General features: G+C 39.1%; 1 protein-coding gene and 1 long non-coding RNA gene across 11 annotated transcripts in view; one reads left to right on the top strand and one right to left on the bottom strand.

Annotated features, from left to right (window-relative positions):
• TLCD4 (TLC domain containing 4) overlaps positions 1-23,156 on the bottom strand; it is a 42,714-nt gene extending 19,558 nt beyond the window's left edge. Inside the window, exons 1-3 of one of the 7 annotated variants that reach the window (XM_071750791.1) lie at positions 23,019-23,140; positions 13,481-13,651; positions 3,338-3,503 (exon numbers count right to left, since the gene is read on the bottom strand). In XM_071750791.1, the coding sequence (XP_071606892.1) occupies positions 3,338-3,492 (155 nt within the window). In that variant the 5' untranslated portion in view covers positions 3,493-3,503; positions 13,481-13,651; positions 23,019-23,140. Of the gene's footprint in view, positions 1-3,337; positions 3,504-7,494; positions 7,519-7,909; positions 8,348-8,472; positions 8,972-13,480; positions 13,652-23,018 lie in introns of those variants that run through there. The other 6 variants (XM_071750790.1, XM_071750793.1, XM_071750788.1 and 3 more) reach the window with 6 other exon arrangements.
• LOC139799174 (uncharacterized) lies at positions 10,920-22,611 on the top strand. 4 transcript variants are annotated; one of them, XR_011727121.1, is made up of 7 exons: positions 10,920-11,067; positions 12,268-12,447; positions 12,866-12,924; positions 15,273-15,301; positions 17,963-18,105; positions 18,216-18,255; positions 20,811-22,611. It is a non-coding gene; the product is annotated as an uncharacterized lncRNA (long non-coding RNA). The 4 variants fall into 4 exon arrangements; XR_011727122.1 differs by lacking the exons at positions 15,273-15,301; positions 20,811-22,611 and adding an exon at positions 20,237-20,754 and having other exon boundaries at positions 10,922-11,067; XR_011727120.1 differs by lacking the exon at positions 15,273-15,301 and having other exon boundaries at positions 10,924-11,067.
• Positions 23,157-23,310: the final 154 nt, after the last annotated feature.

The following is a 23,310-nucleotide window of genomic DNA, read 5'->3' as shown; positions in this document are numbered from 1 at the left end:
TTGTTTGAAGAGTGTCATCATGTTATTTTCAGCAGCTTTTTCAATAGCATTAAAAAAAATTAATGGAAATCAATATAGTAAGAATACCCAAATTTAACAAGCTTGATGAGAACATTTATTAACCATTATGCTATTTTCCTTTTTTTAATAAAGGAAAAAAAATAGTTATCAGAATCTGAATTATAATTTATGATTCAACTAAAATGTCTACTCTTGCAACACAGAATTAGCAGAGCACTAAGAATTTTTCTTCCTTTTTAAAACAAAGCATGGCATATTAGTCTTTGAGAAATACCTGGAATTTTTGAGCTTTAGGAGAGGATAATGCGGAAAGAAGTAAAATCTGTCCTAGAATACAGCTCATTAGCTTATAGTTGAAATTTTTCTCAGAAGTGCCTGTTTATGCAAACCTCAGTGTTTAGAATACAAGCTACACAAAACCACAACATTTGAAAAGGGAGGGGGGAAAAAGAAGAAGAAAGAGGAAGGAAGGGAGGGAGAAGGAAAAGGGGGGAAGAAATGGGGGAAGGAAGGGAGGGAAGAAAGAGAGGAAGAAAGAGAGGAAGAAGAGGAGGAGAAAGAGGGGAGGAAGGGGGGAGGAAGGGGGGAGGAAGGGGGGAGGAAGGGGGGAGGAAGGGGGGAGGAAGGGGGGAGGAAGGGGGGAGGAAGGAGGGAGGAAGGGGGGAGGAAGGGGGGAGGGGGGAAAAGTGCAGCAGATTTCCTTCTGCACTTCGAAGTTTCTCCAAAGAGGGGACATAAGAAGGGAAACAGTGTTACTCTCCCTTTTAATATGGAATCTAGGTCACACAATCAAGCTCAGTACATCTCCTTGAAATTACTGTCAAAGCTTGCATTCTTTAACTCCTCAATAAACTGCAGTGAAAGAAGTTCCCCTGGCAAGTTGCATATTTGTTCATTTATTATGGAATATATTTTCACAATGGCTTAATAGCAATACAAACATGTATTAGTAGAAGAAGTGACAGGAATTTATACATAACAAATCAAAACGTTATACTACATCTGTGCTGAAGTATAGCTTCTAACTCAGTTTGAGCATCTGAAAACTTAAGATTCCAAAAACAATCACTTAACTGGTTCTTAATTCTTGGAAGGTCAGAATGAACAAACTGACAGCATGGAAAACACAGTCCACAGCTGCAGCTCAAATGCTTGATTACAAAACCCTCCAAACTGTAACAATACATTTTCAATGCTACAGCCCATTTCAGACAGATGCCCTCTTCCAGACCCAGCTGAGCTGATAAAAATGCAAAGCCATCTTCTGTGCCAGTTTCCTTCAGGACTGTCAACAGAACAATTTGTATGAGCACTCCCTACACCAGTTCAATATAGGATAAAATAACAAACATCTACTTTTAAATCATTTAAGTTAATCCAGATCATTTTACTGGGAGATAGGAATTACCTCCACTTGCAAAGCTGTCTGCAGAGTACCTATATGTCCATCTACATTCTCTGAACATGTAAGATATTCCTGGGGATGTCTCTTCACTTGGGTGAAAGACTGGAGTGATGAGGCAGTCTGACAAGACACTGTGGTTGGTCAGGAGAATTAACAGGCACTCTTTTGTAGAAACACAAGCACAGAGAGCCTTTCTCTGACTCCATGCCCTCTTTGGGTACATCAAAAAGTTGTTGATGGATCATGCTTTGTGTTTCATGCCACAACTCATCTATGTGCTGACATCTACATCCTGGTATCAACCATAAAACAAAATTCAGAAAGAAGGGGAAAAAAAAAGGACCCAGCCTGGGGTGGTGTATCAACTTGAGTGGTTAAACATCTTACTACAAAGTAGACCAGAGATTACAGAGTCTTATTTCCACCACACTTGTGATGTGTGAAACAATTCATTTATTATTATGCAAGGCACTACAACTTAGCATAGTGCTACCAGGCAGAGGATATTTTCTCAGAAAGCCTATTATGCAGTTCAAGGGTCACTTGATGTGGATTAGAGACAAAACTTCAGACACAGTAACAGTTTATTTTCCCTGTCTACCTCTATTGCCAGGGGTAGCACAGACATCCAAGCTATGAACTGGCATCCTACAAGGTTGTTCTGGCAGATAGATAATTATTCAATGATGAAACTGAAATTAAGATGGTGCCTTTAAGAACACTACATTTGCAAAATGGAGAGGCAAGACTACAGGAGCTGGTAACGTTGCCTAGAACAATGGAAACAACTTTAGAAGTATCCACCTTATATTGCCTTTAAACAGCACTGAGAAGGAAGTGAGATGACTAATCCATTTTGAGTGCAGTGAAACCAGTGCAGTACATATTTTGAGCTTCAAATTTGAGAAATGCCTAAAAAATATTTTAGGGTTGTACTGGGCTACTCAAGCACAGTTATACTATATCAATTCATTTCAGCTAGAGAAGCTTGTGCACTGTATATACCCTTTCAGAGTAGTATATCACAAATAAAACCTCAGTGATCATCCCATTTGAAATTATTACTCTATACCTCCTTTATGGCTTAAAAGAGAGGAGGGCACCTGGAAAGATTCAGAGGCTTAAACAGGTTTCTAACAGCACTCTGTGTCTGAGGAGATAAGTGAAATGCAGGTAGCTCCATCTCAACGACAGAACTGCCAAAACACAAAGGGAGTGAGGAAGGTTTTTAGATTGAGTTTCCATAATGCCTTCCTGAATGTGTACCCTGTGTCTGTCTTAGCTTCCCCCTCCTCTGCCTGCAGTTTCCTTCCTCAACAACACACAGGTGTACCAGTCTAACCCTGCCTCACTCCAATACTACACTAAAAATAAAACAAATTTCTTGGAAAACTTTAACTTACCTAAAACAGGGTCTAGTGTAGCAGCACCAGCTTTGCACTCAAAAACATGACCACAGGTACACTAACATTTAGATCATAGATTATAATGCAATACTTTTGCTCTTCATGTATGTTTGGAGGATTTGGTATCTTTTCTCTTTACTAGAAGGAGTATCACAGAGAAGCCATTTAAAATCAATCCACTCAACCTTATTACTTGTCACCAGTCACTGTTTTATTTTTCTACTGATTTTCACTTGGGGATCACTGTCTAACAAAGTGTTTCACTTAGAAGTGAAGCATTAAAAGTGCTTGTAATGCTGTGTGTTCAATAGGCCTTAGCATTTTACATCTGTAATTTGAAAAGTGATCGGAACCATCCTTCTAATCTTTACATTTACCTAATAACATTTTCTTCAATTATATATATATATATATGTATATATATATATATATACGTGCACTCAGGTAGTTCAATGTTGACAATTTCAGGTAGCTCATTAGCTGTAGTTTGTTTTGAACACTGTACCTTGAATTCCATTCGATCTTCCTTTTTTGGCTGAGCTTGTTAAAACCAGGTGATATTCGTGTTGACACCCAAGGACTTAAAACATGGAACAGGAGCTGAAATATGGTAAAACTGGCAAAAGCAATGCCAATAGTCAGGTTGCTGAAGGAAGCCATTGTTATTCAGTCTGTGAAAAGAGGCAAAAGGTAATTTCAGTCTATTTTCCATTTAACTATTTTAAGCAGCCAGAGAAGGTGGTTCTGACAACTAACATCAACAGGAATATTACTCACTAAAAGTTTCATCCTGTTCAATTTTTCTACTTAAGGTGTATCAGTCTAAAACTATCCCCCAAATTTTATATGTGTAAATTGCACTTTGTTTGTATTTTTTTAAACATTTGCATATGATACATTTTCACTGCCTAAAGTCACACATATTTTGTCTGCACAGAAAGGGCAGGAAGGACCACTGACCAGTGCCAACACCAGCTCAGAAGCCTCCACTCCTGTCCCAAGAAGCTCCAAAGTTACAACTTGCCTCATTCTTACCAGATTCACTGCTGCAATGGGATTCTAAAAAGCAAAAATGAAATCAGATAAGAGTAGACAAGAGACTTTTCAGGTCAGCCTCGAGAAGCAATAGTCTCACTGCAGCTTTACGTTTGTCAAATTCACAAAGATAGTAGTTCTCAATTTGCACTTTGTTCACAGTGATATCTGTGATAGCAGATAGCCTATTACTATATTTCAGCTTTTTTCTTCTTCACATGAAAGTCTAAACTTCACACAACACTGAAAAGCTTCCTGTTGTCAGAGCTATTGCATTTTTGCGATGCTGGATATTTAGACTTTTCATAAGGCCTAAGTAAATAGCTAAACAATTCCAAACACAAGTGTCAGTCTCTAAATGCTTCAGCCATTTCTCCTATGTCACAAGACAGAAGGATATTTTACCAGAATGAATCTGTTTTGATAGTGTGGTGAAGTATTTTATATTCCAAGACTGTCAAAGATTACAAACTCATAAAAAATCAACTTCTATGAAGTTGAGCAGAAAAGTAAAAAAAAAAAAAATTTGGTTTAATTTAAAATATTTAAATAATTACTTCCATAGCCATTTAAATTACTGCTGTCACCTATTTTAGTTTTACTAAAGAAAATACAAAAAAATTAAATGAAGATTAGGCTAGCATTATTTGATGTTACAACAACTACCTAGTAGTCAGTAAAGACTGATACAATGATATAAACTCATCCAGCGTTGTTTCATACGCATTACAGAATGAGGGAATGGGCCTCAGATTTTTGAAATCGTATTGGCACTGCAGATAGATAAAAACTTGAATGTTAGGGAAAAAAAAAAAAGCCAACCAATTAAAATAATAGCTTTTTTAATAATTAAGTACAATATTGTCAGCTAGTGGTGTAAATGGTGACTACACTGAAACACAGTTTGCATTTAAACTTTGAACTTTAACAAAAGCTGTTCTATATATAGATTGGAAAAAAAGTACTTTTGTCTTCAAACATTTAGAAGCAAAAGGTTCAATGAACTCAAACATTTCCCCCCCCCTCTTCCTCTGTCTTTTCATTTTCTCCAGAACTGAAGAGCAACAAAAAGAAAAGGAATTATTTGAAAACCTTCTTTGTCTAGTACCTACAAGTAAAAGTCACAGCTATCTAAGCCTAACACAGGACAAATGAGAGTAGATTTACTTAGTGAAACCTGCATCCATATCATATGGATTTCAAGTGTTTTCTTCAGACCAGCTTTAATCTTGTCTTGGGGACTCTACAGTCTAGATTATATCTGGTGTGCCACTTCAGTCTGATCTTCCTGCTCAGTTTAACCCAAGAGGAATCCAGCTTGCAAATTCTGGGACAGCTACGCTATGCAACAGAACCCAGAAGGCAATAAGTGGAGGTGATCAGAAGATTCAGTCCGTAACTGTATTTTTACTCCAAACAAAAATTTTAATGTACATATACTGCATTGCAACAAACTTTGGTTCATTTGATTTGTTTATCTGATGACGATTTGTTTATCTCTGACCATTTACCTACTTTTTAATGTTGGTCTATTAGAACATCCCATTTCAAATACTATCCTGAATATTCGGTATTCTCTCAAGTACTTTTTACAGTTCTCCACACACTCCTCCATTTGCCTCCACTGACCAAGAAGACAGAAAAAACAAATCAAATTTTATGCACTTTTCACACAGCTTAAAGTACTAGAGCCAAAGCATGTTAAGCCTGATTTTCTAAAACATTTCTGTTCAAGGGAATAAAACATTCCAAGTTTATATCTTCCAGTTTTATTCCAATGATAAGTACTGTACATTCCAGATTTAACTCACAAGGCAAAAACTTTGTTATTAAATCATCTCATTGATAGCAAGCAAATTGCCTGGACCACATAAGGAAAAAAAACAGTTGGTTTAATTCCTAAAGTGTGTGAAAGAAGCCAAAATGTATATTGAAGACAATGCTCTTCAGAAAAACAGCAAAACCACAACATCAATCACACCTACTTCATCCTTTTGACTAAAACATGGCAATTCTCATGATGCTACCAATTTTATTCATCTGTAAAGTACCTCTGAGTTTCAAAGCCACTGCATAACCCCTTGCACAAAAGAAATCCACAGAGGTTTTTTTTTAGTTTCCTTAGCATCATAAGATTTTATTAGACGAGTAATGTTTCTGTGCCTGACAGGTGTTCATTTTAGTATAGGAGACTGCAATAAATGCATTAGAAGAACTAATCTTTCTCCTAGGCAGCCTGGACAGAGAATTTCTTCTGAGAAGGCAGTTGCGTGTAAAGCGCATGACCTGACTTTCCAAAGAGTTATACACCTATACCTCTGAGCAGTTTCAGCAGAAAGTACAGAACCATGATGGCAGAGAGGGTGAAAGCTCTGATGATGGCAGAAAAAAAAGTAGTCACCCAGCCTCTGTAGTTGGTCTCACAGATACTCGTAAGAGTTTTGCAAGACCCATTTCAGAGCGCGATTTCATATATGCTTATCAAGATGCTGTTTGAGTACATGAGGTACCAAGTCTGGGAATAATGTAATGTTTTACTTAGGCAAATTAAGAATGCTTTATTTTAATCTAATTCAACGGCCAGGTGTAAACACAGTGTTTTATGTGAAATGGAAGAATAGTTCAGATAGAAAGTTCTTCTCTTATCTTTAAGTTGTTTTCAACTATATCCTGTTTAACAGGAAAATTAACTGTTGTTTACCTGATTTTATTTTTATTTAAAAGAAAAATTCATGTTGCTGAACTTGAGTTTATAACTTAAGAGTAATAAGCTTCTGATAACATATAATTTCTTTGCCCTAAGGACAATAGATAAAGTTAGTAAGTCAAAGACAGCTTCAATTATCCTGTGGTTTTCTGCACCAGTATCTTCTCATGGCCCTCTAGCAAAGTCTAATCAAGATACAGAACTTCATGGATTATATATGAGCAGACACTTTATCCCCTGAACTGCATAGTCATTGATTACCATTCAGTCAGCTGATAAGGTTTTTGAGCTAGTAGAAGGCTGGGTGGAAAGGGAGGTTTAGTATAACTATTTTCTAATTCAGAAAAAAAAAACCTACTATATCCTGGTTTGTTCTTAACCATAAACTTTTTAGCTCTGGTCTTTTCCTGGCTTACCTGAAGTTCAGTTAGACAGTAATCACAAATTATCAGAACTTCACTCTTGCAACTTTTCGGTACAGTTGTTAGGAAAATAAATATCAGCAAACATCCAAAAATATCAAATTACTCTTTTAACCTCACTAATTTTGAAAGACGTAATAAGACAGCTTTTCAATCCTACTCAGTAAGAACTGAAAATACACTCTTTTGGCCTGCTATTAACACATGGTGGTTCTCCTGCAATTGTTTCTATTTTGAACTTAGAAGAAAAAAATATCAACACTATGAAGACTCAGCAGTCATTCACCCCAATAGGAAACCATTATGCACTTAACTGAAAGAGAATAAAGAAGCAGAAGACTTACGAAGCTTCTTACGATCAATGCCATTTAGCATTTATGTTCTTCTCATATGACTGGTTCCACACCAATTTTTCTGGTCATAAAAGTAAGAAATGCAACTATATAGCCACAAGACATAGTAAGGAGGAGCAGAAGGTGTAAGGCCTAGAGCCCTTACTTTCTTTAAAGCTGGATTTCAAGAAGAGTTGGATCAATTTCCAAACAAGATTATATCTAAAGCTGCTAGTGATACCAGGACATACGACTCACCCTTACACTCTCCTGATCTGTTTAAAACTGAAAGCCAAATCCAATCATTGTAGAACTTGCCATGCTAATTTGCAGAGAGCAACAGGGAACTACTGTTTGCATATTATATCCTAAGCCCAGCAATAAAACCTCTGCAGTGCTTGAGTATTGCTGTACTGTTGGTCTGAATGTTAGTTTCTATTGCGCCAATTACATTAGATGCACTGCACTGGGTATCTTATTGGTTCAGTAAGCAGCATTAAAAAGATGCAGAAAATTCAAGCTATTCACAGATCAAACAGTTCCCTTCTCTGTGTAAAACTATACGCTGAGGTATCATTTACCTACACCACCGATTTCCTCAAACCTGCAAGAAGTTTGCAGTCACAAAGCAACAGGGAGGGGGGTTCCTCGTCCAAACTCGGAGGGGGGCACCGAGCCGAGGGGGCGCGGAGGGACCCGAACAGGCTCCGGAGCAGAGCAGCGCTAACGAGAAACCACCGGGCGCTCCCCCGAGCCGGGCATTACCTGGCGTTCCCCTGTCAATCCCTGTCAGCCGAGGCGCCCGCCGTTCCCACCGCACCCGCCCGCGGCAGCAGCCCCGGACAGCTGGCAGGCGGACAGGCGGGCGGGCTGGAGCCGCCGCACGCACCCGCTGCGGTCGCTCCGCCCGCGGCCAGGCGCTGCAGGGGCGGCGGGAGGCAGGGGACGGCCGCTGTACTTTGCGCTGTCAGGGCGGCCAGAGCCGCCGGCTACGGCCCTCGGGGGCGGCCCTTGGAGGAGGGAAGAAGAGGGGGGGGAGGAAGGGGCCGCTCCGCGCAACCCCACGGGGGCGGAGAAGAAGGGGCTGCACCGCCCCTGCCTCGCCGGATCAGCGGTCTTACCCCTCTCACCTTTCCCGCAGCACCTGATGTAGGGGTCATGCCTCTTGGCGGCGGGACGGGACGGGACAGTCCTTCCCAGCCGTAGGATGCTCCCACGGTGGCGGTGGGGGCTCTGGCTGCGGCGGCGGGATCGGGTTACGGCAAGCGTAGCCTTAAAGGGGCCGAGCCGCCGCCGCCACTTGCCGCCCAGCTCCTCTCGCCGCCTCTGAGGGGTCGGCGGCTTCCCCCGGCCCCTTCCGCCCCGCGCTGGCAGCCGCCCCCCACCGCTCCACGGTAGCTCCCCCGGCCTCCCGGGCAGGGGGCTCTGAAGCGGCTGGAGGGCAGGCAGCATCAGCCGGCGAGGCTCCCGGAACGCGGGCTGGGCGAACGGCTGCGCAGCAGCGGCGTTCACTAAAGTAAATAACCCGGGACCGTCCTGAGTCTCGTCAGCAGGTCTCGAAACGCAGCCGCCGTAAAAGCACGGAGAAGCGACCGCCTGTGCGGGCAGCGCGGCACGGCGGGGGGAAGGTCCGCGGCCGGACAGCGTCTCTCCAGCAACCCCGGGACCGCAGCTGCCACCACCAGCCTCGGAGCCTGCTCGCCGCCCCTGCGAATAAATTACCTTCCTTTATGTAGTCTCATTGTCTAAAATATATCACGAGAAAAATGCCGACGTGACTGTTGGTGCCCCAGGAACCAGTGTATGCGCTCCCCAATAGCTCTGTACAGCAATGGGTAACACACCCAACATACAGAGAAATAGAGATGCTTGGTATTTTTAAAATTAAATGCTGTGGTTTTTGTCAAATTATTTTTCATTTTACATTTTTGAACTGTGGTATAGTATTGAAAAATCAAAAGAGAAGCAAAATTATGTTGACAGAATTAAATATAATGATGAACGGACTTAGGTTTTTTTACCAACTACAAAGCATAATAGTCAGGACTCCATTCCTCTTGACGTGCTACTATCGTACCCTAAACCACCTCAAATTTTCCACTAAGGATTCCTGATCTTTCAGATCAATAATTTAAACATAGTCCTCTGCCAAGCAGCATGATGTTGAAGGTATTCATATATATATGCATATATATATATATGACTCTAGATTAAGCTGCAGCCAACAAAGAAATAATCTACCCCAAGTAGGTACACTAATCACTCTTGCAAGATGTCTCCCATGTCAGGAATGCTTTGGCTTAAGCCTGAACAGAAACTGATGTTGGCTTGCCTTAATATGCTCATCTGTGAAATGCAGAAACTCAGGTACATAATGAGGCATTGAGCCATTCCTGCTGTAGACCTGGTAACCTGTAGGAGGTGGCAGGGCACACTGCCAGTATCTGTAACTATTTCAAGACATCCTGGCTTGATCCATTGCTGAACATAAATCAACTGCCAGAGAAGTGTTGGTTTAAACATCGGAAACATGGAAGTTTGATTTCCTATGGACTTAGGTCTTATGGTTGATCAGCTTTTTAAACTGTCCACGAGGCATTCTCAGCTGAGTGAAACAGATCACATCCCTGCTTGCAATTTTCTTTTATTCCAGAAACAAAGAGCTGGATGAATAAAGACAACGATATCATAGCAGCACAATTTCTTAGTGAAACTAGGATAAAATCCTCATCTTTTACTCTGACTTCATATAATTTTATTTCTCATATGAAGAAAGATTTCAACCTATTTTCTTTTATGTCTACAAGTTTTAGTGAAAAAAGAATAGCCACCAAAACCTGAGAACTGCATAGTGGGCTCATAAACCATTTTCAAGTTGGCACTATCTACAAAAAATCTAGAGATAATTTTTTCTTCACCTTCCAAAAACAGTCCTCACATTTTTATTTAACAGTAGTGCTGACTGTGAAGTTTCTTTATTCATACTCTTTGCCCTTTAAAATTTTAACAACTATGACAAGCTTTCCATATGGACAAACAGTGGAACTCTCCACATAGGATGTGCAGTGTCAGTGAAAGCAGGAATGGTAGTCCTCAGGCCTGTGGGCACAGGCAAGGACTCTTTCCACACAAGGTTAAGAGCCAAAGACAACAAGCTCTGGCAGATTTAGCTGCCATGTATTAAATTGTTGTTTCTCCCAACTGCCTGAGGTCATGATCATTCCAGCAGAGTACAAAAGTAGGTAGCTTTTGACAACACCAGCCAGTGACGTGGAGTCTCTACCATATGTGGTAATACTTAGCAGCAAGGCAAAGCAGAAAGCCGAGTGTGGTAATGTCTTCAAATTGCCAGAGACCACCTATCAGAGATCAAAACCTCAAAATAACCCATCACCATCATGCACTTGCAGGTCAGGAAGCACCTAGAACAGACACTTACCAACCCTCCCTATCTGGCCTATGTAGCACACAGCCTACCAAACAATTCTTTCAGCCAAGTGTGCTGTGTGGGTGAAAAAAAAACTAGTTTGACCTGTCCCACTGCTCTCTCCTTGGCTCACGACCAGCACGTTGTTGAGCACGAACAGATCATGACCAGAGGCAATGCCATCTCTCAACAGCCCAGCAACACACACTGGGTTGTGTGCTGCTGACTGTAAAGCTGAGAGAATGGTGGTGTACTGAGGAGTCCTGGCTTGCAGCTGCTTTCCATGTGAGCATACAGCCCAACATCTCTCAGGTATTTGATTAAAATAATTCACAGATAAAAAGAGAACTGGCTATAGGGGCAGAAGGTGTTAAGTAGAGGGGAGGCCTACAGACATGGCTAGATATGGCTGCCGTAAGTTTAGGTTCCCTTAGATTGGTTTTCTGTCTTCTTTCCCAAGCAGAAATGTTCTTCAGGAAGATTTTTAGAATTGCCTGTATGTCTAAGCTTAATGCTATCTAATAATCTCATCAGGTTGGATGTTACTGTGTATGTGCAGCAACCTCACCTTGGATGTCCTATGTCCAGTGATGCCAAAGAGATCCTCACAGAAAACAAACTAGGCCTGTATTGCATGTGCAAAGCAATTCCAACAAAACCAATAGAGTGCTCTGCCACTCCTGCAAAGTGTTGCATGAACTTCTCACACAATTATTTTGAATGTTTCCAGCAAATCCTAAAAGTGTGAGACTTACTGTAGTTATATGATACAAACTGTGCACACATTTTTGCATCAGAAATACAGCAGGCAAAGGGTGGGATGAAGAGGCACCATAGTATCACAGTCAGTGGGTTGCCATACAGTGACCCCAGCTTTGCTTTCACAACTAAAACACCTTTTCCTCCTTATGACATGGAGGCACCATTTCCTAGCAGCTGCAAACCAAGCTGCCATATATATATATATATATATATATATATATACACTTACATATATATACTTACATATATATATACATATATATATAAGTATATATACTTATATACCACCACCACTGGTATGTAAGTATATATACTTATATAAGCATAAATATAAGTATATATACTTATATACTTATAATATAAGTATATATTATACTTATAACTGTGTATAAGTACACAGTTAAATCTTCACATGATAACTGTGAAGAAGTTCCCCATTAACAAATGCAACTTCGGAAGCCAAGATTCCACAGGGAGGGGAAGTACAGGCAATGGGCTTGATAAGGTGAAGTGTAAACCAGAGGCACACAGGGGAAAAAAAATATATTCCATATTCCATGTTGATAGAGGGCACATATGCTGAAAGACCATAGGGAAGGCAAGGAGGACAGAGGTATCACAGTAGCATGCAGGCAACAACTGTTGTTTTCACCTGAGTAATTGTATTTACACTATGAGAAAAATTAGTCTCTGCTTTTGATCTATGCTTCAATTACAATTAAACTTCATGACTATATTGATTATTTTCAGCTTCATGCCATAAATGAGAAAAAAATTCTGCTGAAGTGGAGGGAGTTTGCTAAGACAGTAAAGACAAGGTACCCCAAAATAAGTAAGTTGAAGTCTGCAGTAATCTATCCTCAGCTAAGTTTTATACACCTGTTCCATACCCTTCTTCATCTGTAATTGACTTTAAGGGTGGCAATTCAGGTATGGTAAAACTTTGTTGTCAGATGATTGCTTTTAACTCCAACTAAAATTTGTGAGAGGGATGTGACCATGAATAGAAAAGTACACGGTACCCTTTCCTAAGTATGCCTGTAATTTCAGAACCATGCTTTCTCAGAGCTGTGCCTACCTCTGCCAAGAGTGAGGCATTTATCATGACTGCTGTATGTGAGAAAGGAAAATACTTTTAAAGCATTTAAAATTATTTCAGCTGTGTTTTTGAACTTATATACGGCTTAACTAACCTTTCAGTCTGAATTTAGCAGTTAAAGTAAGAAATATTCTTAATGATTGTTTAAAGTCTGATGACTTTATGAAAGGAATTATGTAACATGGTGTTGTAGCAGCAGTGGATTGAACTCAGTGACCTAAAAAATGCTTAAATTTATTTCCATCTTAGGAAGTTCCTATGTCTACCTGTCAGCAGCAGAAGATATTCCCAGAAAATCAATTATACATGTAAGCAAAAATATCATGGAGATGAAAGAGCATATGAAAGAGCAAGTACAATTCTCCTTTCACAACACTATGAATCAAGAGTAACTCCACTGAAGCCAACGAGTTACACTGGTGTGAGTGAGAAAAGAACCAGCTCCATTGTCAGAAAATTGCTCAGGCCACCCATGGAGTTCAATCACAGTAACTGTAGGCAGCTAATACCACAGCATTTAATTCAGAAAGCCGAAGACTGAAAAGAAAGAATCTGAATTTGAGTCTAGCAAAAAAAAAAAAAAAAAAAAAAAAAAAAAAAAAAAAAAAAAAAAAAAAAGCTGAAAAATATCAGGAAAATGGTGAATGGAAAAGGAAAAAGATTCCATTTATAAAAAATCATTCCTCTTTAAAAAAAAAAATATAGAAAAAACAGAAAATCTGCATGCTATGCTTTGGGGTTTTTTTTTAAATACCCTTCAGGTATGAAGTTAACAGCTGCTGAGGAAGCAGTCTTTCTGCCAGTAGTACTTACTCTCAGTAATGGAACAAAGGTTTGTTTCTGGAAAGCTGTCTGGTCACTAACCTCTTACAGTAGCTCAGCCTCCCTTCTGCAGTTTTCTTCCAGCTTTTCTGACTTCTCCATTTATCTCACATCACATGCTGTCTCTTCTATCTAGTTACACCTCACCAGCAGCATTACCCTCTCAGTTGGTATTATTGTCCTGAATATAACCATCCAGAGGCTACTAAGGACCTGTAAAACAGCACATTTTGAGTTTCTTATGCTGCATTACAAAACATGACACTGATGCACCATGTCAGCATTATGTCAACACATCAAAACACATTAAGACAGAGGTGCTGAATATGTTCCACAGAACTCACAGGAACACCATCCCTTTTTCTTTTCCAGGTTATTCTATCTCCTCTTTTCCCCCCTCTCCCACTTTATCCTCTGTTTTCTTAACACCATTTCCTTCTCTGTCATTTTTATATGCTCCCCACAATTATCCTACCCTGGCTTTCTTCATTGCCCATCTTACATTCCTCCATGCATTTCCTTTCCTCAGATATACTTGCACAAAGGCCTATAATAGGCTGTATTGCAGTTTGTTAAAGGTGTTCTTGGTTCTTTAATAAACAAAGCTGCACCTGGGTGCATCTATGGGATCAGCAAACTCTGTGTCTATAAAGCTTTCCATTCCCAAAGGCTTAAAACAGAGAGATCCAAGACCAGCATGACTTCTCAGTTCCCTCATTTCTGAGATAGAGCACACCATAAACAGCAAGAAGAAGCTTGAAATAATAGCAGATTCTTTTCTTCACATGCACACATTTCCTTTTGCCTTGGGAGAGCTGAGGCTCTTAGCAACAGGAGCACTGTAGAATAGGGCAGTGACTAGAATTTGATGATGTCAGAACAGCAGAAAATGAAAGAAGATGTACTTTGTAATGGCATACAATTGAGGAGCATGAAATTGGTGCCAAGCAGTGCTAAACCCAAACAAATTATTTCCCAACAATTTGACATGCAAAAGGTCAGAAAGCAACACTTTTTTAAACATTCAGACTTTTAATTAAAATTAGCGTAATTCAAGTAAAGAAGAAAACAGTGCTTGTTTATACCAGGTATTTTGTTTTACTTGTTTGCATCAGATTTTGAGGAGCAGCACATCAGGTAAAAAGACAGAGCACTCATTTGGGGTAGTATCACTCATCTGTATGCTAAAGATAGCTTCTACGTCTCACTTAGATCAGCCTAAACTTTGGCACATGCCACAGCAGCTGCACAGCATTTAACTATGCCTCTTTCAGTGTGGAAAGAATGGTGTACTAAGGTATTTTAATGGCAGATATATTAGCCTGAAAAGGTTAAGTAATTTCCTCAGGCAATATAGTTTTCTTTGAGATTCTGTCAATTCTTAAGATTTTTCATAATAATATGTCTACAATTCTAAGTGATTTTTCCATCTTCTGTTGATTTGTGAAAGCCTTAAGGAAACAAGGAAGGAGAACTTCTTAGTGGCACAAGACAATAGTGAAAACTTGTGCACCCTCACATATATATATGTATATATTTATCACATAAACATCGCTGGTGAGATCCATACAAAAACCTTGAATAAGAAAACAATTTTTTTTCACATAGTTCTCAAATACAGTACTCAGTAATACTTGTAATTAGAGAAAACCATGATTTTTAAATTGCTATTATTTTAAATACTGAAGCTTTTTAGCTTCATATTTTGAGGTAGATACTGAAGTGATAGATTATATTGTTTGAAAAGAAAACATACCTTATGTCCTCATTTTGCAAGTTTAGGCACCATAGAAAGAATAATAATTTCTCTCTGATAGATAATGATGTGTTTTAGGAAAGACCCTGCTTTTAACAGTGCTGTCAGTACTGTAAGTATCTGCCAATTTTGTACCAGCACTGTTCTAGATTGTTACCTACAGTTTAATTCTTAGTTTCCATTGATAACAGTGGGTCTTGTGACTTTCCTGCTCTCCAAAGCCTGAACCTGCATGTTATTTCCTACAGATTTCTGTCCCTCTGTGCAATTCTATCCATCTGTGATGGAGATCACGCTTTGTACTGTAACTTCCAAACCTAAGATTTAAGACAGCAGTTCTAGTAAGAAAGATTTAAAAGAGAAGAAACAGTTAATGTATTTACTGCAGTGCTAAAACAGAGGACTAAAGCTTGGCTTTCAGACCAGCAGGGAATTTTTTTAGCTTTCCACTTCCAATGACACTATTCAACACCATGTACATTTTTGCTGATGAGCAATACTCATTCTGATTGAACTCAATTAACTACAAATAACAGAAAACACTGAATATAAAACCCAAGGGTACTTAAAAATAAAGAAAATTTTAAAATAATCCTAATTGTATGTGTCATATAGATAGAAAAATGCTAAGCTAGAAGTTTCACCAGAAAAATGTATCATGCAAGCATTATAATTGGTGTGAAAATCTATGTGAATTGCACCAAATATATCATTAAGTAAATAAATTGCAGAAAAATTGTATTTTAACTGACACTAATTACATCATCTTGTTTGTGAGGTGGTTTTTTTTTCCCCAGTGTTGCACTGGGGAAATGTGTATGTAAACATACACATTTTGCCATAGTAATTCTACTGGGACTGCTTAAAGAACCTGCAGTTCAGCAGCTGCTTATCTATCTGATTTGCTGAGTAACAGATATGACACATCTGGAGTTCCTATGGTGACATCCTCTTTTTCTATGTGGAGATTATGCCCCAGTGGAAACAGAAATCTTGCCACTGAGACTGGGAACGTTTAGATTCTAGACATCTTGGGCAACAGTACCTGCACATATGCAGGTGATTTAGTCCAATACAATGTTCTGCAGTGCACAAGTCAGGTGTGTTCTGGATATACTGTACTGTTAGATGTGAGACTGCACATCCCTGATGCACTGGATGTGCCAGACATACCATGTGGAAAGTCGATCATGTTGAGAATTCAGCAAATTTGATGCTTGTGTATCCTGGCCCTCTGGGCATTGAACAAGCTCTTATATGTCAAGTTATCCTAGGGAAAAATACATGAAGCCAGGTGCTGCAGTAGGTAATGTTAAATCTTTCTTTTAAAAAATACATCTTTCAATAAGTATTTTTAAAACAGGGACTGTCTTTTCAACTGACCACTGCAGAAGTTACAGGAATCAAGGCTTCTCATGATCTGATTCTTAACTACAAAAACACACAAAAATAAAGTAGAGGGTAACAAGCCTAGGGCAGTAACTCTTCCATTTCACTTTGAACAAACTTTTTTGTGTGCCTCTGTGTGTGCATAGAACTCTTTAAAGGTGATTGCAGTTTACCTTATGGTTTGACATTTAACTTTTTAAATATTAATAATAACTGGGGTTTATGCATGCTTTTGGCTTGACTATTATCTACTTAAGAAGTGCTTGTATTTACATAGTACAAGTCCTCCAACACAAAGGACCAGTTGAGAAGACAACTTAGTTTGTCTTCAAAGTATCCAAAACAGGATATGAAATCCCTATTTGGAAATTATTTCTAAAGTTTATTTGTCTTTGGCCGATGTTAGTAAATCAGAGGCTACTATGAAAACTTATATTTCCACATGCATTTTTTTTTTTCTTTTCTGTAACATATTAACTGTCAACAAAATAATTAATGCCATTATTTAACTCTAAGCAATTGTCCAATTCACAACAGGAATCGACTATCTTGCCTTACACCTCAACCAAGCATTAAATTCGCAATAACTAACACAAATGGCATATAATTCCCCAATAATCATTTAATCTGTAGCAGACAAGGACATTCTTGAGTTGTATAACACTGTTTTCTCTGTGCTTGACAATACATCACCTGTGGTTGCTAAAAAAAATTAAGGTATACGTTTTTAATATGTACCACATATATGTTTTCATGTATTTTAAAACTGTCAAAATATAGTGTAGAAAGTGAGATATTTGCTACAGATGAATTTTTGAGAGTTTTTGTTAACATAGCTCTGCTACATCTTACATATTTTAACTAAACAGAAGCAATAGAAGGGCTTTCAGATTTCAAAATTTTAGTATTTTGTCTTGCAAGAATTATACACGAATGTACAGAAATTAACATGCTGAGATAACTTGGCAAGCCCTTCCAAACTTCACAAAGAACTCATTTATCTCCTTTGAGAATTAGTAGAATCATTACATTCAATTGTCTCTAATTTAGATCTGGACAAACCGCCAAACCTACAGCCACACCTGGCAGCATCCCCAAAGCAATACTCAATAAATGACGTATTTTTAAATTTAACTGCATATAGAAAAGACACAAGAAAAGCAGGAGAAAAAAAATTGAAGGACAGTACAGAACATACCAAGAACCCCTCACCTCTTCTTTTTTAATATGGCCAGTTCTTTCTAACTCCAGAGTGCTATTAATTCAATGCTAGAGCTTTTAAAATCTACATAGCTCAGAAAGCCTTCCTCACTTTCAATTCAGGAAGCTGTCTCCAGAGTGGAGAGTATCAATTCTGATGCATTTTGTATTCCCACAAGAGGATGGAGAGGAAGGGAGGCCTTCTCCTTGAGTTCAAGAATGCTGAGGGCTGGGACTGGATTGTGGACCTGGGACAGAAGCAGTAACCCACCAACCACACAATTTCCAGTCTGAGAGAGGAAGAGGTCTGCACTGATACAAGGTGAATAGATGAGACCAGACATTTCCCTACACAAGCAACAGTCAGTTTTCTGACATCAGGAATCCAGGACAGGCTAAACAAATGTGCATTTCTCTTCATCCTCCTTACAGACCTACGGAAAGCTCAGGAAAACCCCAGGAAAAAGCAGCAGTGAGCATGAAGAGCACCCTACATCCTAACCCCCAAGTACCTCACTTATTTCATTTTACATTATAAACAGGTTTGAAGATATGTTCCCAGGAAGGTAACAACAGAATCCAAACCTAGTTTTAGGAGTATTGTAAAAAAAAAAAAAAAATTATTTTACAGGCTGAGTGGCCAGAGGCACACAGTAACCTCCAGGATGCTCAGTACTTTTAAGGTGTGAAACACTTCTCCTGGCTTTCTGAATGGACAGGAGAACATCAGTTTACATTACATTACAGGGACTGCTCTCCAAACAGGCTACCCAGTAGTTAGAGAAGGTCACAATATGTAATTTTGTTGCCATTTACTACAAATATTCTTGCTTCATAAAATCACACTCAGAATGCACCCAAATGGTTACCAAACCTCATGTCATCAAAGCTATACATTCCAGCTTCCTTGCCTCGCTGTCAGATGGAGTAAGTTAAAGACACACCTGTTAGCAGCATGGCTCAAGCCATTTTCCCTACAAATTGCTACTTTGAGTCTAAATTTGTATATGGTATTTAGATCCAGATAAATTTCTAAAAACCTCCTCCCTCATCTACCACTTCCAAAGACTACATAAAGAGAACTCTGCATTGCCAGAGTCCCTTTACACAGTCAGAGGGAAGGATACCTAATTTATTGAGTTGCTGTAAACTCACAATCACGTAATTGTTTGCCACAGACAACACAGCACATCACTGGAAATCAAAGTGCAAAGAATGGCAAATATGTGAAGTAACTCATTTTTAATAAAAAATTAAATTTCATTATTTTCAGGATTTGGTTCCAGATTTTTTGCTACTTTGGCTATTTAAACATGCAGTGTTTAAGTGTTTGCAAATGCTCTTTCTTTGTAACTAAACAAATGAGAGTAATCTTCAAGTAGGTATAAGTGCCCTTGTACCAGGAAGCACAGCACTAACTGTAATGTTAACATAAATATTACAGGTGTTATTGATTACAGATACAAATCAGGACCTCTAAGATTACATTCCTGTAATTGTAATGACTCCCAAGTAAAACTGCACTTAGCCCAAAGTAATTGTAAGTAAACGCTACTAAGAGGGACAAAGTGCCACAGGCTGCCTGTGATAACATCCTAGTTCTGCCATCAAGACAAGACAGTAGCTGGTGAGCTGACTGCTTCATCTTGTCCCTGGCTGATCCCCAATGGTACAGGCCACTGGTTTAACTAAAAATACCTTTCCTTGCCAACAGCAGAACATTTTATGACACCTACGATGTTGTTACTGTTCTAGAGTCTTCCAGATGCAGCTTGCATTTCTAATATTAAAAAATCATTAGAAACCTAGTCAGAAGTCTTTAAGTTCTCTCTTTGATTAGAGAGTAGCAGCACTGTGCTTTTGTGTTTCTTAAAACACTGGAAGAAAAAAAAAAAGGAAATATTTGGTTTATGCAGAAAGTCATATATTACTCACATATCATATCTTGCTTTTCAAATCACTTACCTTACGAAATTACTTCACAGGAACTCAGATACATTTAAGATGCAACTGAGGTTTGACATGATAAATGGTTCCACATTACAACATTTTCAGTAACAAAGCCTGACAAAGAGCTTACTGCCCTTTTCTTCACCCAACTCCTCCAACTGTTTTGCTATTTTAGCCCTCAGTTATGCTTATGCAACACTTATGGAGCTGCAACCTAAGCCAAAACAATGCAAAAGGATCTCATTTAAGAAAATGAGAAAACAATCACTCTTGTTTGTAGGTCTACTTCTAGAATTCATAATTAGAAGAAAAAAATAATTACTCAAACAGCCAGTTAAGAAGTCATGAATACAAAGTAGTTTGCAGCTGCATGGAAAGACTCTTCACAATTAGTTATTTCACTTAAAGATGGAATGTCAGAAAGTGGATGACCATCAGAGAGCCAAAGCTGCCTATATTTCACTTCATGGGAAAAAACACTTTTGTACATATTTCAATTGCAGCCTTTCCTATGGGTGACAAAAGAAACTGAAACACAAAGAAAATGAGCTTTCCTCAAAGCAATTTAGTGCTAACTTTCAAAGGATACATACATCAGATACACCTGCTGCTATGTCTTCTATGCCTCACAAGAAGTAAATGGAAAAAAATATTACGCTATTTAAAAAAATAAAAAAAAACAACAACAATTTTTTGTTATCCAAGACTTCCAGAATTTTCTTTTGGACAACAGTGAACAATTATTTAGAATGAGCATGGTATATTCCTCCTTCAGTAAAGGAGGTCAATGCCAACTTCCTGCATCAGTAGCAGTGGCCAGAGACAGCCCTTGTAATTAGCTTTCTTACATCACCTTCTGTCAAAGGACTTTTCAGGGCAAGAGCAGTGCTGCCTCCCAAAAAATAGGTTACACCTTCACTTGCAATAGTATTAATTTTACAAACTGGAGAACAACAGTATCCAGAACTAGCTATTGCCCTCCTTGCTGAAGTTCTGTACTTACCTGCTTCACATTACTTAGCTAATGTGACTGTGATGTGCTAATCTTTGGGTTACTGCTTTTTCTTATCCTTTCAGATGCATCTCTGATGCTCAGCTGAAGTACTCTCAAGGCATTTAAAAGATGGGAATCAATCACCAAGCATGCAATGCAGTTGAATGATTGGAGAGCAACCTGCTTGCTCCTTGACTCTTAACATTTCCTGCACTAAAGTCTCTCGGGTCCAGAACATTGCATCAAGTGACCAAGGAGCTGCCATAATAAATCAACACAAACACACCTATGGCCTACTGAGAAAAGACATAATTGCAGTGCTGTACTGCTAAAAGTGCTATATTTCTAGTAGGATCTCCATGGGCTCTATTCAGTTTTCAGGCAGGAAAACAAAAATTTTGGAAAACTTTATGGCAACTAAGTTGCAGACTGTTGCTCATTTTTAAAGTCATTATCTTAATCAGTCTCACTAACTCTTGACTTTTTCCTCAAGCCTTGCAATTTGGTCTGGATACTATCTGAAAACTATATTTGTTATTCAAGGAGAATTCCCAATGAGTGAGAAGACTCCCAGCACTTGTTCTAGGAATCTGTGAGGCAAACTCACCAGTTAGCTTTTCAGACTCTGAAAAATCAGGATCTTTGCTTTGCATCTGAGGATCTGTTAGGTCCTCAGTTTTCTAGTCCAAACAGGACCCTGTTCTTTGCACACATCTCTGTGTGCACTCTTATTTTTGCCTCTTGGTTTCTACATGACCTGCCTAGCAAAAAAAAAACCAAAAAAAAACACCCTTTCAACTTTACTGGTTTAAGGTCAGTCTCTCATGACTTTCAAAAATTAGTCTTACAGAAGAATCCTATATAAGGGGAAGTATGTACATACAGAAGAAATAACCTGAAAATTAGAAAAAAAGTTGAAGATTTTTATATCACATTCTGACACTGAAATTCCAGGACTTTTTCTTCTGAATAAAATGCCTAATAAAAAGCAGTTATTTAACACTTCTTATGGTAGGACAAGTAAGGACAAAGTGAAGATACAAAAAAACTCTTGGGGAAAAAAGTCCTTAAATAAAACAATTGCTAGTTACACCCCCTGTGACAACCTGAGTCACATTCTAGATCAATTACATTATTTTCACTGAAAAAGTACAAGAGGGTAAAGGTCACCACAGACAAAATTAGTACTTAAATTGCCTGTGGAACTCACTGTCTTATTTTAATGTAGTAGTTTATTTTCTGAAAAAGGACTGTGGTGATTTCTTTCTCTTTCTTCTGTAATTTAGAAACTTGCCTATCTATTGTCCCTAATTACTAGCTTTATGTAGTTAAAGTGTAAAGTAAAATGAATTTCTGAAATCCATGCATCATCAGCAGAACTATTAATTAAAAAACTTGCTGTTACCAAATGCCAACAATGATTAAGCAGCAAGACTGTTTTGGTGAGGTTACTCATTTGGGTGGAAGACTTTACAATGGTAATGCTGTTTTTAAGTCTGCTTACAACAACTGCAAAATTATATGTTGCACCGACATAAAATAAAACATAATCTGTAGAATTGCAAGACACAAATCACAAAAAAAAATATCTTTATTTCTGGTCCTAAGACAGCAAAGGCTAGCTAGAAAGTATATCTTCTACTTGTAAACTACACCATTATCACTGGATTCCATAACTGGCAGAGGCTTTTGTGAAAAAGGAGAAATAAAAATTCAGCTTCCAAGGCAGGTAGGGATACAGAAAGTACAACTTGTTCAGAATGAAGAAAAAAACAGTCAGAGAAACCATGGAAGACAGATGCAGAATTGTGATGTGGGTTGATTACTGTGTTTGTGCTGCTGAGGCACAAGTGCACAGCTGCCCTGCTTAATATTCTTGCCAAGTCACCCCAGAAAGCAGTGGAGTGGTACCTCTCCAAAAAGTTCTAGAGTTCATTGATCCTAGAGTTCATAGGCCAAGAGGAGGGCCTTGCTCCCCGGCAGATAATTTCAGGACAATGATGAACAAACTCGACTGTTTCCTAACCGTAAAATGTAATCTCAGTCTTTCTAGCAAACACACATCTCATCCGAGCCCAATGGCTGAATCATCACCACGTCCCCAACAAAGACTGGATGCTGACAGAGACAGAAAGAGTGCTGATCTGTTGCTTTATACTTTTTACTGAAACAAAAAGCTGAAGTATTAGAATGAATGAAAGCAAGAATTGTGAGAGGCAGTGCAGTAGTAATATTCCTATGTACTATTGTAGGCTATACAGAATTACACAGTTTCATGTAAGCACACATACCTGGGCAAATGTTGTGCCTCTGCATGCTTGCCGGTTCCTGCGGCAATCTGTCCGTGTCAGCACAGCCACAGCACTGCGCTTCACCACTTCTTGTTTCAGCGATTAACTGGAGCAGTTCGGTCTCTTTCCAGCAGGAGGCGGGACAGGGACCGGGACCGGCGGGGCTGGATCGCCGCCCAGGGCCGGGGCCACGTTACCGCCTGCCCAGAGCTTCGGGGACTCGGCGGATGAGCAACCGCAGCGCCCAGGGCCCGGGCCAGTGTCTGCCCACATGACAGCTCTGGTCGGGCAC

Source organism: Heliangelus exortis, chromosome 8 (assembly GCF_036169615.1).
Source record: "Heliangelus exortis chromosome 8, bHelExo1.hap1, whole genome shotgun sequence".
Classification (NCBI taxonomy): Eukaryota; Metazoa; Chordata; class Aves; order Apodiformes; family Trochilidae; genus Heliangelus; species Heliangelus exortis.
The sequence above is the reverse complement of the archived record's forward strand: the minus strand, read 5'-3'. Positions and strand labels throughout refer to the sequence as shown.